Raw genomic sequence first — 16,907 nt, forward strand, 5'->3', positions numbered from 1 at the left:
GTTGAGCCACAGGCGCTGAGAGAGACTTTTAGTATTCAAAAGCAACATTCCATTCCAGCACCCCCTCCCTCTGGGACTTCTCTGGGGTGAGGGTGAGGGGTTGGGGTATTGAGTGGAAGCTGAAGATGAGACTTCCTCTCTCTCATCTTGAAAAAAAAGGTTTTAAACGCCCCATAAGGAAAAAGAAGTCCAGCATCATGAAAAATTGCCAAATTCTGCAGAAGACTTAAATGCATAATGTTTACCTCTAAGTTCAAAATGAACTTGTAATTTCAAGATGTTTGAACAAGACTGCTTTTGAGGGCATTGTTAGTAATAGCAAAACAATCTCCCCCACAACTAGAAACAACCTGATTGTTTATCACTAGAGAAATAATTACACATATTACAGTGAATACCATAAACTGGTAATTATACTGACAGGGTCAAGGCATACTGTTCAAAAGAAAACAAGATAAGCATGTCCAGGATAAATTCTGTAAATAGGTAAATTTCTGAAAATAAGAAAGCATACAAAGCTGTGAGAGGTTACCTTGGGACTATGGGAAAAGGGAGATTTACTTCTCAATTTTGTAACTCTTGAGATTGCTTTGTTTGGTTTTTTGTTTGTTAGTTTTTTGCTTTTAAGACAGAGTCTCACTTTGTCACCCTCGGTAGAGTGCCTTGCATCATAGCTCACAGCAACTTCAAACTCTTGGGTTCAAGCAATTCTCTTGTCTCAGTCTCCTGGAAGCTGGGACTACAGACACACACCACCAACGCTCAGCTATTTTTAGAGATATGGTCTGACTCTTGCTCAGGCTGGTCTCCAACCTGTGAGCTCAGGGCGATCCACCCACCTTGGCCTCCCAGAGTGCTGTGATTACAGGCCTGAGCCACCATGCCCAGCTTGACATTGCTTTGGAATTTTCTGACAATGCGCTATTACTTTTGAAATGTCAACAGGGACTACCTGGTGGGAAGATTATGGGTCAATTTGCTTCTTTTTTTTTTTGCAGTTTTTTTGGGGGCCAGGGCCAGGTTTAAACCCATCACCTCCAATATAGGGGCCGGCACCCTACTCCTTTGAGCCACAGGCTCCGCCCGGTCATTTTAATCTTTATACTTTGAAAAATATATTAAACAAAAATACAGGGAGGTGCCTATAGCTCAGTGGGTAGGGTGCTGGCCACATATGCTCAGGCTGAAGGGTTCCAACCCAGCCTGGGCCAGCTAAAACAACAATGACAACTGCAACAAAGAAAAATAGCTGGGTGTTGAGGTGGGCACCTGTAGTCTCAGCTACTTCACAGGCTGAGGCAAGAGAATTGCTTGAGCCTAAGAGTTTGAGGTTGCTGTGAGCTGTGACACTACAGCACTCTACCCAGGGCAACAAGAAAAAAAATAATAATACAAAGTACTATAACCAAGTATATGTTGAGAAATCTTGCCCTTACCCTGTCCCCATACATTATAGTCTCTTTACCACCCTTCCCCCAGCTCACCTCCCCCAGATCCTATGGATAACCAGTTTGGTTCATGTATCCTTTCAGTATTTCTCTATGCACAATCAAGCAAATATAAATATGTATTATAGCCCCTCTTTCTTATACAAAAGGTAATATACTATGTATATCTCCCTGTACCTTACTTTTTTAACCTGGCAATACGTCTTGAATATCTTCCTGTATTACTAGAGACATCATTCCCACTCCATGTCTACCTTTCTAGTGTAAGTATTTAGTGCTATAAATTTCCCTCCCAGAACTACTTTAGCCTTGCCCCACAAATTTTGTTATGTTGTATTTTTTCTTTTTAGTTTAGTTCCATGTATTTCTTTTCTTTCTCTTAAGTTTTAACCTTAGATTGTTTAAAGTTATCTTGGTTAGTTATCAAGTTTTAGGTATTTTCTTGTTATCCTCCTGTTACTAATTCCTAGTTTGATTCCACTGCAGTGAGAGGACCTCCTTGTACAATTTCAATTCTCTTAGATTTGATAAGGTTTGTTTTATGCCTTAGGATGTGGTCTATATAATATATGTTGTGTGGATATTTGAAAGGAGTATGCAATCTGCTGTTGTTGTTGGGTTCAGTGTTCTATCAGTGTTGATTAGATCCACTTGGATGATGGTGTTAGAGTTTTTCTAAATCCTTGCTAATTTTTTGTCTAGTTATTCTACATATTGTTGAGGGTGAAGTGTTGAAGTCTCCAACTAGAACTGTGGATTTGTGTATTACTCTCTTTAGTTCATTCAGTTTTTGCTTCACATGTTTTGCAGCTTTCTTATTTTGTACATACATATATAGAATTACCATGTCTTCTTTATAGATTGACCCTTTTAGCATTATGTAATATTCTTCTCAGTCCCTGAAAATTTTTTTTTGCTCTGAAGTTTAAAGTTTAAAGTTTAAAGTAAGTTTTTACTTCCTTTATATGATATTAATAATGCCACCTCTCCTTTCTTCTTCCCATAAATTCAACCAATTAGTACCTTCTTTCTTTCGATTAATGTTTGCATGATATATTTTTTCCATCCACAAACTTTCAGTTTGTCTATACTGTTATATTTGAAATGATTTTCTTGTTGACAGTATGGAGTTGGGTCATTTTTTTAAATTTCATTCTGCCGATCGCTGTCCTTTAATTGGTGTATTAAGACCATTTATGTTTAATGGCTTAAATTTGGCTTTTTTGTTTTGTCTTATTTTGTTTTCTGTTTTTTTCCTCTGGAGTTTTATTGTTGTTGTTATGATTGTTGTTTGTTTGTTTGTTTTCTTTTACCTATTTATCTACAGTGTTTTGGAGTATATACATGTGCCATTTAGAGATTGTCCTAGATATTGCAATATTCTAGATTTTGAATCTATTTAAATATTCTAGATTTGAATATCACAGCCTACTACTGGTTCAGCATTGTACCAGTGCAAGTGAAGTGCAGGAATTTTGTCTTCCTTTAGGTTTCTTTACCTTTCTGTTTAGAGAACTTCTTTTATCGTAGGGTAAATCTTCCATTCTCTTAGGGTAGATCTTCTGGTGACAAATTCTCTTAGTTTTTATTTATCTGAGAATCTTGATTTCCCTCTTCTTTTCTAAAGAAAAGGTTTACAGGATATAGAATTCTAAGTTGACAGTTCTTTTCTTTCTATACTTGAAAAATGTGCCACTTCCTTCTAGCTTTCATGGTATCTGTGGAGAAATCTGCAGTCATTTGAACTGTTTTTCAGCTATAGGCAAGGCATCATCTCTCTCTTATTGCTTTCAAGATTTTTCTTTCTTTTTTTTTTTTTTTTTGAGACAGAGCCTCAAGCTGTCCCCCTGGGCAGAGTGCCGTGGCCTTACAGCTCACAGCAACCTCCAACTCCTGGGCTCAAGCGAGTCTCCTGCCTCCGCCTCCCAAGTAGCTGGGACCACAGGCGCCCACCACAGGCACCCGCCGCAACACCCAGCTATTTTTTGGTTGCAACTGTCATCGTTGTTTGGCAGGTCCGGGCTGGGGATTTGAACCCGCCACCTTAGGTGTACATGGCTGGCGCCTTAGCTCGTTGAGCTATAGGTGCCGAGCCTCAAGATTTTTCTTTTTCTTTGGTTCTCAGAAATTTGACTATTGTGTTAACACCTCTGAAAGGTTTCTTTGGGTTTATTCTATTTGGATTTTTCTAAGCTTCTTGAATCTGTAGATTTATTGTTTTGCCAAATTTGGGCAACTAAAGGGGAGAACTATAGTTGTAGTTTTGCCTTCAACATTTATTCCATTCTTAGTAATCCATCTGGTCACTATTCCTTCCTCCTATCTTACTTCTAACATCATAGATCAGTTTTGCCTGGTGTTAATGCAATCGGACCATGTGCTACTTTTTGTCTGGCACCTGTCACTCAACCTTGTAAGATTCATTCATATTATTACATATACTTGTAGTTTACTCTTTCTTGTGGGTGTATAATATTCTGCTATATGAATGTATTTATCCATTCTACTATTAATGGACATTTGAGCTGTCTCCAGTTTAGAAATATGTGCTACTCTGAACAAATCACAAATAGTATTGCTCTGAATATTCTAGTAAATATCATTTGATACACAGAAGACTGCATTTCTTTTCTATATTTTTTTCTTACAAGAATGCATTTCTACTGGGTACATATCTAGGAAGGGAATTTATGGGTCTTAGGTAAGCATCTGTTTAGCTTTAGTAAATAATACCATTTTCCATGGCTCGGCACCTATACCTCAGTGGCTAGGGTGCCAGCCACATACACCAGAGCTAGCAAGTTCGAACCCAGCCTGTGCCTGCCAAACAATGGCAACTACAACCAAAAAATAGCTAGGCATTGTTGTGGGCGCCTGTAGTCCCAGCTACTTGGGAGGCTGAGGAAAGAGAATCCCTTGAGCCCAAGAGTTGGAGGTTGCTGTGAGCTGTGATGCAACGGCACTCTACCAAGAGTGGCTTAGTAAGACTCTGTCTCAAAAAATATATATACCATTTTCCAAAGTGGCTGTACCTATTTGTGTGTCTATCAGCAGTGTAAAAGAGTTCCCAGGGCTGGGCGCCATGTCTCATGCCTGTAATCCTAGCACTCTGGGAGGCCAAGGTGGGTGAATTGCCCTAAGCTTATAGGTTCAAGACCAGCTTGAGCAAGAGCGAGACCCTGTCCCTAAAAATAGCTAGGTGTTGTGGCAGGTGCCTGTAGTCCCAGCTACTTAAGAGGCTGAGGCAAGGGGATCACTTGAGTCCAAAAGTTGGCGGCTACTGTGAGCTATAACACAAGGAATTCTACTGAGGGTGACAAAGTGAGATTCTGACTCAAGGAAAAAAAGAGTTCCCATGCCCCGTGTTCCCTGAGTGAGACTCTTTCCATATTTATTCTTTCTAATCCTTGAAGCAACTCTGCCAAGCAGATATTACTATTCCCATTTAGGAACATGGAGATCAAGACTCAAAAGTGTAAGTGATTTGTTAAAACTTATACAGCTTGTGTGACAATGTTTCTTGGTTGAGCAGAGCAAGAATTCTGTTGAAACCCTAATAGAATGAAGGAATACTCTTCCTAAAGGTTCTCTGTGGGCCCTAGGTAAACTAGAATTGCTTAGGACAGATGTCCACTCTAGTTTTTATGCTAACCAGGAGTTCTATGGGATAGAATTTGAGACTGGCCTATTATTGGCATTTAAACATGTGTACTTGGTGGACTAGCATTTCCTGAAGAAGGGGAAACTGGGGGGAAAGAGCAAAAGATGAGGAGAGCAAGAGGAGGAGGGGTCCTTGAATCAAAGTCACTATCCATGAAAGCCCCTGGGCCGCAAAACTGGGATGTCAGAAGATGCTACAAATCCAAGTGGTAAGCAAGACTACTTGCCTATCACTATAACCTAGCCCTACCCCCTTACACACACACACATACATCCTGAGACTCTGGGAAGGAAAGAGCTGTGATGCAGGGAATAAAGGGTATTACTAGGGCCAGCAGCTCAGCCAATAGAACCCTTCTTTAAATAATCAGCCTGAAGAGGTAGATGGAAAGTTTCTGTTGGCATAAGGAGACAAAAGCCTCAGAGGTCTGCATGATTAATGTATCAAAATTTAACATTAATCAAAATTTTTCCTCTTCTTAGAAAACACTAGGATGATGATGATGATGATGATTGAGACAGAGTCTCACTCTGTTGCCCTGGGTTGAGCACCATGGCATCATAGCTCACAGCAACCTCAAACTCATGGGCTTAAGCAATCCCCTTGCTTCAGCCTCCCAAGCAACTAGGACTGTAGGTGCCTACACAATGCCTGGCTATTTTTCCCATTTTTCTAGTAGAGACAAGGTCTCACTCTTGCTCAGGCTGGTCTCAAACTCCTGAGCTCAGGTGATCCACCTGCTTTGGCCTTGCAGAGTCCTAAGACTACAAGCATGAGCCGCCATGCCCAGCCACACTAGGATTTTCAAATATTTTGATTCCATTTTCCTCTACCTCTAATTTTTATGTTATAGTTGGCAACATTTTAATCCTTTAACCCCACAGGACATAATTTTTGTTTTGTAAGTAGTATTCATTTAGATCTATATGTTTTTACCATTTTCTTTGCACTTTTATTCTTAAGTCTTCAGATCTACTATGGAAGATCACTTTTCTTTCTTTCTTTCTTTCTTTTTTTTTTTCAGAGACAGAGTCTCACTTTGTCACCCTTGGTAAAATGCTGTGGCTACACAGCTCACAGCAACCTCCAGCTCCTAGGCTTAGGTGATTCTCTTGCTTCAGCCTCCCGAGTAGCTGGGACTAAAAGCACTGGCCACAACAACCAGCTATTTGTGTTATTGTTGTTGCAGTTTGGCTGGGCCCGGGTTTGAACCCACCACTCTCAGTATATGGGGCCAGCGCCCTACTCACTGAGCCACAGGTGCCACCAGAAAGATCACTTTTCTTCTGTCTGAAGCATGTACTCTAGAATTTCATTCATTGAGGTGATGAACTCTCTGTTTTTGTCACAAAATACATTTGTTATCTTCTTTGTAATTTTCTCTTTGTTTAAAATTACAAGTTAAATGTTACTTTCAGCACACATTCTACTATTTTCTGGTTTCCATTTTCTACTGAGAAGTCAGCTGTTAGACTGCTAATTCTTTGAAAGTAATCCATTTTTTTCACCAGCACCTTTCAAACTTTTTCTCTGTCTTTGTTTTTCTGCAAAGTTCACTGCAGTATTTCTTTTTCTTTTTTTTTTTTTTGAGACAGAGCCTCAAGCTGTCCCCCTAGGTAGAGTGCCATGGTATCACAGCTCACAACAACCTCCAACTCCTGGGCTCAAGCAAGTCTCCTGCCTCCGCCTCCCAAGTAGCTGGGACCACAATAGCCACAACACCTGGCTATTTTTTGGTTGCAGCCATCATTGTTGTTTGGTGGGCCCGGGCTGGATTCAAACCCGCCACCTTAGGTGTATGTGCCCGGCACCTTCGCCACTTAAGCCACAGGGCGCCGAGCCCACTGTAGTGTTTCTATGTGTGGGTGTCTTCTCATTTATCTACCCAGGTATTCATAGGCTTTTTGAAGCAGACATTGTCATTTTTCATCAGTTTTAAAAAATCTTAACTAATCTCTTTATATGGCACCTTTATCCCATTGTCTTTCTACTCTCCTTCTGGGGCTCTGTTTAAATATGTTTCAGACTTTCCTACTCTATCCCCTATGTCTCTTATTCTCTTTCATATGTCTTATATCTTTTTAAATTGTTTGTATTACATGCTAGGTGATTTCTTCTAATTTAACATAAAATTTTCTTTTCAGCTATGTCTACTCTGTCATTAAATCCATTTATTAAGCTTTTGCTTTCACTTCTGTATTTTTCAGTCTTAGAAGTTCTATTTACTGGCCTGGCATGGTGGCTCACACCCGTAAACCCAGCACTCTCTGAGGTCAAGGCAGATGGATCACCTAAGCTCACAAGTTTGAGATCAACCCAAGCTAGAGTGAGACCCCTGTCTCTAAAAATAGCTGGGCATTGTGGAGGGCACCTGTAGTCCCAGCTATTTGGGAGGTTGAGGCAAGAGAATGTCTTGAGCCCAAGAGTCTGAGGTTGCTGTGAGCTATGATGCCACAATACTCTACCAATGGTGACAAAGTGAGACTCTTGTCTCAAAAAAAAAAAAGTTCTGTTTACTTTTTTGTAATCTGTGATGGGACTTTTTGTAGTTTCCTATTTGCTCCATACTTTTTCAAACTTCCATTTCTTAAAGCATAGTAAGCATATTGTTATATGTAAAGTATCTAATAAGTGCCAGTTTTTGAAGTTTGCGTGGGTCTGTTTTCTGCCTTTTCTGCTGGTTCTTGCTTATGGTTCCTAGTTTCCTCGTGTACCTAATTATCTTCAAGTATGTGCTGAGTATTTAAGAATTTATGGTCTTGAGGATGGCCCTGTGGCTCAGTGGGTAGAGCACCACCCCCATATACAGAGGGTGGCAGGTTCAAACCTGGCCCCAGCCAAACTGCAACAAAAAAATAGCTGGGCGTTGTGGCAAGTGCCTGTAGTCCCAGCTACTCAGAAGGCTGAGGCAAGAGAATTGCCTAAGACCAGGAGTTGGAGGTTACTGAGAGCTGTGTGATGCTATAGCACTCTTCCGAGGGTGAAAAAGTAAGACTCTGTCTCCACACAAAAAAAAGAATTTATGGCCTTGAAAGAAGATAAATTTCTCCATAGAACATTTATGTTTACTTCTGCCAGGCACTTGAACTCATTGCTGATTTAGTACCATCTTAAACCAAGTTCAAGGTTTCATACTCTCCAGATGTTCAGATGAGGCATACCTTGATAATAAATGTATGTAAAAGGTAGTTTGCTCTGGATTACACTTACTCAGAAGATGTGATACTCTGAGATCCAAGTTTTTTTATAAACAGAGTCTCCTATCATACTCCCAATTTCTGTGGGTTCTGGACTCCTATGAACCTAGTGGCTCTTGCTAGAATTGGCAGATACCCTAGAGCAAAAGCCACTTCTTTTCTAACTAACTTCACTGTGTTCCCATTTTTCCTTCACTTGGGCCTAAAAAGTCCTTACTATCTTAACTTTTCCAGATTTTTAAAATGTACTTTACCCTTTCTTCAGTGTTTCAAGTTGCTTTTAGGGGAAGATACTTTCTGAATAACCTAGCCTGCCAAAACTCTCAAATCTTTTTATTTAATCAAAATGTATTTCCTTTCCTCCCAGAAGACCTCACTCTTGAAACTCAACAGCCAGAAGATGCTCCTCTTTGTGCTATATCATTTCTTCCTTAAGGCAATAAACTAAGAAACTGCCCCATGCCTGCCTGCTTGCCTGCAGAGCCTCATTGGATGAGAAAAGGGCAACAGGATAGAAGGAAATACCTCTCCTTGACGTGGTTCAAAATATTCAAAATATTTCCCACCATATATGTAAACTACTTAATCTGGTGTCCAGAACATAGTTACAACCCAGTAAATAGTTTCTGTAGCCATGATTATTTCTATATCCAAACTTGCCTTGTTTAGGAAGTCTTCTTTCAGTAAACTTTCTAATCTTTCTTTTATTGTTTTCTTCATGTATTTTTTACTCCCATTGACATCCTTTCCATTTACTCTAATTACTTTTTCAAGTATATACTATTTCTTGGGGAAAATGCAATGACTGAATATCCCTCCCCTAAAGCCTTTAAATGTATCTAGATCTTCTGTTTCTTCATTGACTCAGGTATTAATGTAGAACTCTTTCAGCTGTAAGTGACAGAAGACCCAATTCAAACGGCATTCTTTAATATAAAATACTACTAATAAAAAATTCTATTGATCCATATAACTGAAAAACCCAGTGGTGGGCCTTCAGGTACAGTTTGTCTAGACATGCAGTGAATGTCAGGAGGACCTGGTCTTGGTCATTGTACTATGGTTCTTTTGCCCTCTGTTTTGGCTTCATCTTCAGACAGCCCCACTCTGCCTAGTAGCCTCCAGAATCTCCACATTTACATCTTCAAAGCTCCAAATCCAGTGGAAAAGAGTTCCTTTTAACTTCAGCAAAAGTCCTATTGGGCTAATTCTGTCAATGCCACCCTTACTGTGAACAGAGGCATTTAGTGTGTTCATTGGCTGAATCTGAATCCTGGAACCCACAGTTGAACTTCTCCAAAAATCACTGTGTTGTGAGATCGTAGGAATTTTGGTTCTCTGCAGGAAAACCTAAAGGTCTGACAAAAGAGAAGTAAATAGATATTGGGTAGACAAAAGCAGCATTTGTGTATTATAACGCCTAACAGCTCTCAGGAAAAGGCTCATAATGGGGCCTGTGGGACAGATTAAGTTGCATAAACAAGGTGCAGGTTCAGTTCAGGTCTTTGGGACATTGGCACAGATACTGCTTTGTCCAGCCATAGAGACAAGATGGAGCTGTTGTATCTGAGTGACTGAAACAGAGGCTGCTGTTCCAGCTTCCCAACTGCTGGGACATAGGGGACCCCATTTGTGATTTATCAGTAATGAGTCTTATCCAGGCTACTTTCTTGGCCTCCTCAAGTTGTTTTTCTCCCCCTGATATAAAAATAACACTTACACAGGATCCCCAGCCCCATGTCCTAGACAAATCAGCTCTCCAGAGATAGCAGCCAAATTCACCCTAGGGTTAGACTGTAGGGTCCTTATTATATACCCAGTCTGCAAGTGAGCCAAGAAGTAGGGTTTCAAGAAATATGATACCATGTCCAGAGGCTAAAATCAATCACCCAAGGAGTATGTATTACCCAGCTAAAGCCAGAACCTTATGCTCATTCAGCTTGCCAAGACCATGGGTAAGGGCTGAGCTGGCAGCAAGAGCAGAGGTGGGGGTTCTGAGAGGCAAAGGGCAGATGCAGGTACAGAGCAGGTGCAAAGCAGGGCAGAACTGGAACTCACTATGGTTCCAGTGTTGGGCAGTACTGGTGTCTGCCCCAGCTGCAATCCTCCTCCACTCCAATCTTGCAATGGCTGCTGAGGAGTCGAAACTCCCCCATGCCTGCCTGCTTGCCTGCAGAGCCTCATTGTTGAAGGTCTAGGGGCACCGGAAGCAGGTGGCAAGGTAATAATAATAGTAACCACTTACTGAGTCTATATTACATGCCAAGCCTGTGCTTTCCAGAACACTTAAGAATATGAGCACCGGAGTCCAGAAACCCTGGGTTTTATTTTTGGCTCCATCTCACTAGTTTTGAGGTTTTGATCAAGTTACCTAATCTACTTATGTTTCCATTTTCTCATCTGCAAATCTGTAATAATAAAAGTCTTTACCTAAGAGAGATGCAAGGGATTATGTGGGTCATTGTGTGTATATGTTGTGCACAGTGTTTGGTAGACAGTAAGTGCAAACATGAAGGGCTGTTGCCCACATGTGCAATTCCCAATCCTGCCCCAATCCTTCCAATCATTCAGTGTAGATGTATTCATTAGAGAGAAGCGTGGCTGCTGTAACAAAGGTCAATTTGTCAGTGACTTAAACAAGACTCAAATTTATTTATTTCTAATATAACAGTCCAGAAGTAACCAGACCAGGACAGGGTGGAGGAGGCGCTATCATTTTCAAACTGTCTCTCCCACTGTTGGGTTCAAATGGCTGCTGTAGTTCCCATCATCTTATCATAATTTTAGCCTATAAAAAAGGGTTCCTCTTCCTTCTAAGGGCACCCTTATAACTTGCATGTAACCTGTCTGCTCAAATCTTATCAGCCAAACTTAGTCACATGCCATACTATCTGCAAAGGAACCTGGTGACCCATAAGCTAAACATCAGGTCATCTGCCCCTTCCACACCACATACACAGCAGTGGAGGATGAACAGGATAGACTCAATTAAAACATCCAGTCACGGGCTGTGCCTGTGGCTCAAAGGAGTAGGGTGCTGGCCCCATATGCCAGAGGTGGCAGGTTCAAATCCAGCCCTGGCCAAAAACTGCAAAAAAAAAAAAAAATCCACTTGCACCAGAATAGCAAACACCCAGCAGTCACTGGATTTTAGCAATGACTAAATCCAGATGGGCAGGAGTGGCTAAGCCCTGTCCTAGCAATGGAGTAAGTTCTTGGTCAGCACATCTGGCTGTACTTTGTTCTGCTCTCTGGGAAGATACCCCCTTCTATGTGGACTCTGACTTTGTCTCCCGGGAAGTTATTCCTTCAGTATCCTCTGTGGCCTCACTGGGTGGCACATGCTTCTTGCAGACCTGATAGCTTTAGCAACCCTCTTCCCATTGATGCAGATTTTCGGGGGCTGGGCATAATGTCAGCAGAGAAGCGTGTCAAACCGGGCTTTGCTGATCCAGTTTATGGCTTCTTTGCCAATACAGCATGCTCAAAACCATAGAAGTCTTCCGATTGGTTCCATGTGTGAGCAACCACAGCCAATGGTCTCACATAAACCTTATTTTTATGCTTGCATGCTCTGAACTTGGTGTTCTTCCTATTCTCCACTCTGTCAAACTGGTTGTGACTATCTTGAGGCCAAATGAAAAAATATGCTTGGCTGTGAAGGGAACTCTCTTATTCTGACCAGTAAGCCAGCTCCCACTGTCTTTGAGTAGGATATACTGGAGAAAGGCTGGGGACCACAGGTGCAGCCTTTACTGGGGCACTGTCCCTCCTCCGCTCCCCCCATAGGCAGTGTAGGCACTTTAGGGGTGAATGGGAAATATGTTCAATAAACTCTGCAAGAAATCCAGCTGTTCATTATTGAGTGTCCACTCCAGGGTCAGGGGCTGGGATGAAAGAGCCTGCATGAAGGGGAGGGAAGCTCAGAGTGGGGCAGCTGGGGCAGCTGGGGCAGCATTCCTGATTTGGACATTGACTCAGGCTCCAGGAATGCCAAGGAAGGGGGTGGGCAGCCACCAGAGCCAGGCTGGGATCCCATTGGCACCAGGGAAGGTAGGCATGGCATACACGGAGGGGTGGGAGGCTAGAGCTCCTACGCACCCAGACATATCTCCCAAGCATAGGTAGAAACAGATGTCTCTCCCCCTGCGAACAAGTGCAGGCCCTCAGCAATCCCCACACTTTCAAGGTGATACTCGTGGACCCTGTCTGCTATAACTACCCACTCCACCACCTTCACCTGAGAGGGACGAGCTCCTGGGACTCAAATGTAGGCATCTGCACATACGCTGGCTGCTTTCCAGGACTACCGACAAACTACTTGTCTTTTTCCAGCCTCTAAGCTGGCTGCAACTTGTCCTTTCTAATTCCAGCACCACCTTCTGCTGAAATTTGAACAAGGAAGCAAGTTAAGCTGAAATCTCCACTGTCCTTCATTTTCCTTCCTTTGGCATCCAACAAAGATGAGAGAGGCCACTTGGAGTAGGAAGCCTGGGACTCTGACAGCCCAACTCCTCCTGGATCTCATGTCCTCACGATGCTCAAAGCCACCTTCTTCCACCACAGGACCCTTCTAGCTTATCCTCAGAGACCCAGGATACAACCAAGGACCAGGCATCAAGATTCTCAGGCCGCCAGCCCCCAGGCTGCTGGGCTGGTGCAGCTGCGCGGGCAGCCCCTCCCTCCTGCTGTCTGACACCCAATCAGAGAGAAACCGATCTGGGCCAGGCAGGGCGCCAGGGGCCAGGCCCAGAATAGTGCTGCCCAGCCACAGTGTTGCACACTTGCTCTCCATTGGGCTGGGGCTGGCCACATGGAGCCAGAGCTGGAGCATACACTGAACAGGGTAAGGGGATTCCCAGGGGGCCAGAGCTGGGGCAGCTGAGGCAGGAGGATTGAGAGCACACAGGGCTAATGTGGGTGTATACACATGTATCTCTGTGAACATGCGCATGTGGGTGTCTGCGTGTCTATGTTGTGAGCGTGTGCAGTTCCATGTGTGTCTGGAGAGGCTGGATATGTGTGTTTCTGTTGCGTGTGTCTGAGTGTATGTATGGATATGTGGGGGGGGTGCAGTGAGATGGTGAGGGGCCCTGTGGTTTGGGAACATAAGGCACCCACCTTTTTAGACATTCTTATCCCCACAGGGCCCCTCCTGGAGCAGCCTTGGGGGACCTGAGCATCAAGGTAGGTAGACTGCCTCTCCCTATAATCTAGTCTCTTCTTCCACTTCCTTTGTCCCCCACTTTTCTGAAACCTGAAGCCCTCCCAGCCTAGCTTTGTCTTTCTCTCCTTTTCTTGTTTTCTTTCTCACTATTTCTTCTTCCTCTTTTTCCGTTGTGTTTCCTTCACCTCCTTTTTCCTCTTTTCAGAAAGAAGGGAGGGTCTGGAGTCTGACATAAATTGCTTAACCTCTCTGTACGTCTGGTCCCTCCCTAATGAAATGGGGATTATAACAATGCCTCCCTTAGGAGGCTGCTATGAGTTTTGAGAAATATGTTGGAGAAAAGCCCACTGCAAATATGAACTATTATTATTAATAACATTTTAATTGATTCTATTGTATTACTCCCTATTAACCAAACAGGCCCCATTCCCCCTTCCAGAGATGAGCTTCTTAGAGCAAGAAGACGGCACCTCATGGCCACCACCAGCTGTGATCACCAGCTCAGAAAGAATCCATGGGAAACGGAGGGCAAAGGCCTCGAGATGGATGAGACAGGAGGCTGTGGAGGAAGGGGAGCCCCCGGGTCTAGAAGAAGGTGGGGCCAAGGCCAGTTTCGGGAGGGTGAGGGCCAGGGCATTGGGAAGTCCCAGAGCTTGGGGCCAGGCTCTGCCTTGTCCCACTCCAAATTGCAGAGTTGGGCCCAGCCTTCATCTTGGGGCCTCAGTCTCCCCACCTGGGAGACAACAACTGCACTGCACAGCCAGAGGCCCAGCTTAGCCAACTCAGAAAGACAGGATAGAACCACCGTCTGAAATGATTCTCTGAGACTGTGGCTTCTAACTTGCAAAATAGGGCTGTAGCATCCAGGCTTCCCAAGGCTGCTGTGCAATCAACTGAAATAGTAAATGAAAAAGTGATTTGGAAAATGGAGTTACTGTCTTTTCCCCTCCTCCTCCCAGCAGGTCCTCAGGCCAGGCCAGCTGCTGAATCCACTGGGCTGGAGGCCACATTCCCCAAGGCCACACCCTTGGCCCAAGTTGCTGTCTTGGCTGGCACTTCACCAACAGGGGACTTCCTCCCTCCTGACTATGCAGACTCAGTGGTGGGTTCCAGCACAGATGATGGGGAGCTGGCCACAGAGTTCTCAGCCACAGAGACCTGGGGATGTGAGCTAGAAGGCCTGGTGGAAGAAAAGCCTGCCCCATCCCCATCCCCACAGGCCCCATTACCCAAGCTGGGCTGGGATGATGAGCTGCGGAAGCCCGGGGCCCAGGTCTACATGCGCTTCATGCAGGAGCACAACTGCTATGATGCCATGGCAACCAGCTCCAAGCTGGTCATCTTCGACACCACACTAGAGGTGAGGACACAGTGCTGCCCCACCTGAACTCAGTGTCCACCTGCACACAGTGCTGTAGCCACAAATCATACCCTCTAAGATGTCCTGCCAGGCTGTGTCCCTCTACAAATCTCCTTCAAGGAGTCCTTCTTAGCATGTGGAGACTAGTGGTAGGAGGGAGAGCTTCTGCTCTCTGGAGGACTCCTTTGTCATCAAAGCTCTGCCATTTGGTATCTGTAGGACCTCAGGTCTGTCATTTTCCTTCTCTCATCTCAAAGACTAGGATCATCCTACATGGTTCAGAGGATTCTTGGAACAACTCAGTATAAGGATGTTTTACAAAGTATGAAGTATGTGTAAAAGGTTGCAGAGTTGCTTGAACGAAGAGTGGGGGACTCTTTTGATAACAGAACAATAGGACAAGCTTTGGTACCTGCTCTTCCACTAGGGCTAAACTACAAAATAGCTATGATTCTATTCTTATTGCCATTATGTAGAGCAGTGCTTCCCAAAGCATGGGTTATCTATCTTCCACAGTACACAATTAGATTCCAGTGGTTCATGAACAAATACGTTTATTTCAATAGCTCAAATTTATTTAATGTGTGTTAGAAAAATATAACCAGCGTGTATAGATGGTACTTTTAAGGATGAGGCTCTAAATGAGTCAATAGAAATTTTATTTAGAGAAAAAAGTACGTGAATTATATAACTATGCAAATGTTATATAAATAATTATACCTCTAGTACATAGATTAGCAACAACTTTATTTGTCTATCTACACATGACTTCCAAGTGGAAACACAAAGCCAGAGTTTTTCACATGTTGGTATACCTGGCGAGGGTCTCTTCAGTGCCTCTGGCCACAAGCAGCCTTATTTATGTGGCCAATGTGCCCAACAATGATCAAGTCTGCTGTGTACCATGACATGAGGAAGGCAAGCTCGTGTGGAGGAGGACCAGGAGAAGGTCCCACAGAAGGACCCTGCTTGGGACAGAAGAGGGGATGGTAGGTGGAGGATGGCCCACTGAGGGACAGTAGGAAAGCAGGGTGCAGACCCCTTGGGACTTGCCCTTAACTGTTCTCTTCTGCCCCTCAGATCAAGAAGGCCTTCTTTGCCATGGTGGCCAATGGTGTACGGGCAGCACCTCTGTGGAACAGCGAGAAGCAGAGCTTTGTGGGTGAGAAGGGGCTGGAGAGGCTACAGAGAGTGGAGAATGGGAAGGGGGACCTTGTATGGTGGTTCTGAGGCTGTACTCTGACATACCACAAGCTTAAGGGACCCTCAGGTTGAGTCAAGCCAAGGCCAGTGTCGGGGCAAGTCCACTCATGAGTCTCATGGCAGCCAACTGGGAGACCTGGGGCTCAATCTCCCTACCTGTGGAATGCTTGTGGCCAGCTGACCCCTTCTAGCTCTACTACCTTACGGCTCCATGTCATAGGTGCCAGGTAGCAAATGAAGAAGGAAGAGAAAGAAATAAAGGGAATATGAAGAGGAGCGGGGAAAAGAGAAATTCTGAGAGGCTAGGCATGGTGGCTGACACCTGTAATCCTAGCACTCTGGGAGGGTGAGGTGGGTGGATTGCTTGAGCTCAGAAGTCAGAGACCAGCCTAAGACTGGTCTCCATTAGTAGAGGTGGAGTCTCACTAATGGAGTCTCACTAGTAGAGAACCCATCTCTACTAATAGAAAAACTAGCTGGGTGTTGTGGTGGGCGCCTGTAGTCCCAGCTACTTGGGAGGCTGAGGCAAGAGGATTACAGCAACCCCGAGAATTTGAGGTTGCTGTGAGCTATGACACCACAGTACTCTATCCAGGGGGACAAAGTAAGACTCTGTCTCAAAAAAAAAAAAAAAAAAAAAAAAAAACCACTCTAGGAGGCGATGGTGAGCTCACAAATTCGAGACCAGCCTGAGTCAGAGCTAGATCTCATCTCTAAAAATAGCCAGGCATTTGTGGCAGTCGCCTGTAGTCCCAGCTACTTGGGAGGCTGAGATAAGAGAATCTTTTGAGCTCAAGAGTTTGAGGTTGCTGTAAGCTATGACACCATGGCATTCTGCCAAGGGCAACAAAGTGAGACTCTGCCTCAAAAA

At 43.9% G+C, this 16,907-nt stretch overlaps 1 protein-coding gene across 1 annotated transcript in view; it reads left to right on the forward strand.

The window, feature by feature from the left end:
- The first annotated feature begins 13,106 nt into the window (after nucleotides 1-13,106).
- Nucleotides 13,107-16,907, forward strand: part of PRKAG3 (protein kinase AMP-activated non-catalytic subunit gamma 3) — a 6,885-nt gene continuing 3,084 nt past the window's right edge. Inside the window, exons 1-5 of the mRNA XM_003784946.2 lie at nucleotides 13,107-13,152; nucleotides 13,454-13,493; nucleotides 13,913-14,068; nucleotides 14,436-14,833; nucleotides 15,914-15,995. Of these exons, the coding sequence (XP_003784994.1) occupies nucleotides 13,120-13,152; nucleotides 13,454-13,493; nucleotides 13,913-14,068; nucleotides 14,436-14,833; nucleotides 15,914-15,995 (709 nt within the window). The 5' untranslated portion in view covers nucleotides 13,107-13,119. The remainder of the gene's footprint in view (nucleotides 13,153-13,453; nucleotides 13,494-13,912; nucleotides 14,069-14,435; nucleotides 14,834-15,913; nucleotides 15,996-16,907) is intronic.

This window comes from Otolemur garnettii, unplaced genomic scaffold (genome assembly GCF_000181295.1).
Source record: "Otolemur garnettii isolate 467f Iridium unplaced genomic scaffold, OtoGar3 scaffold00013, whole genome shotgun sequence".
Taxonomy (NCBI): Eukaryota; Metazoa; Chordata; class Mammalia; order Primates; family Galagidae; genus Otolemur; species Otolemur garnettii.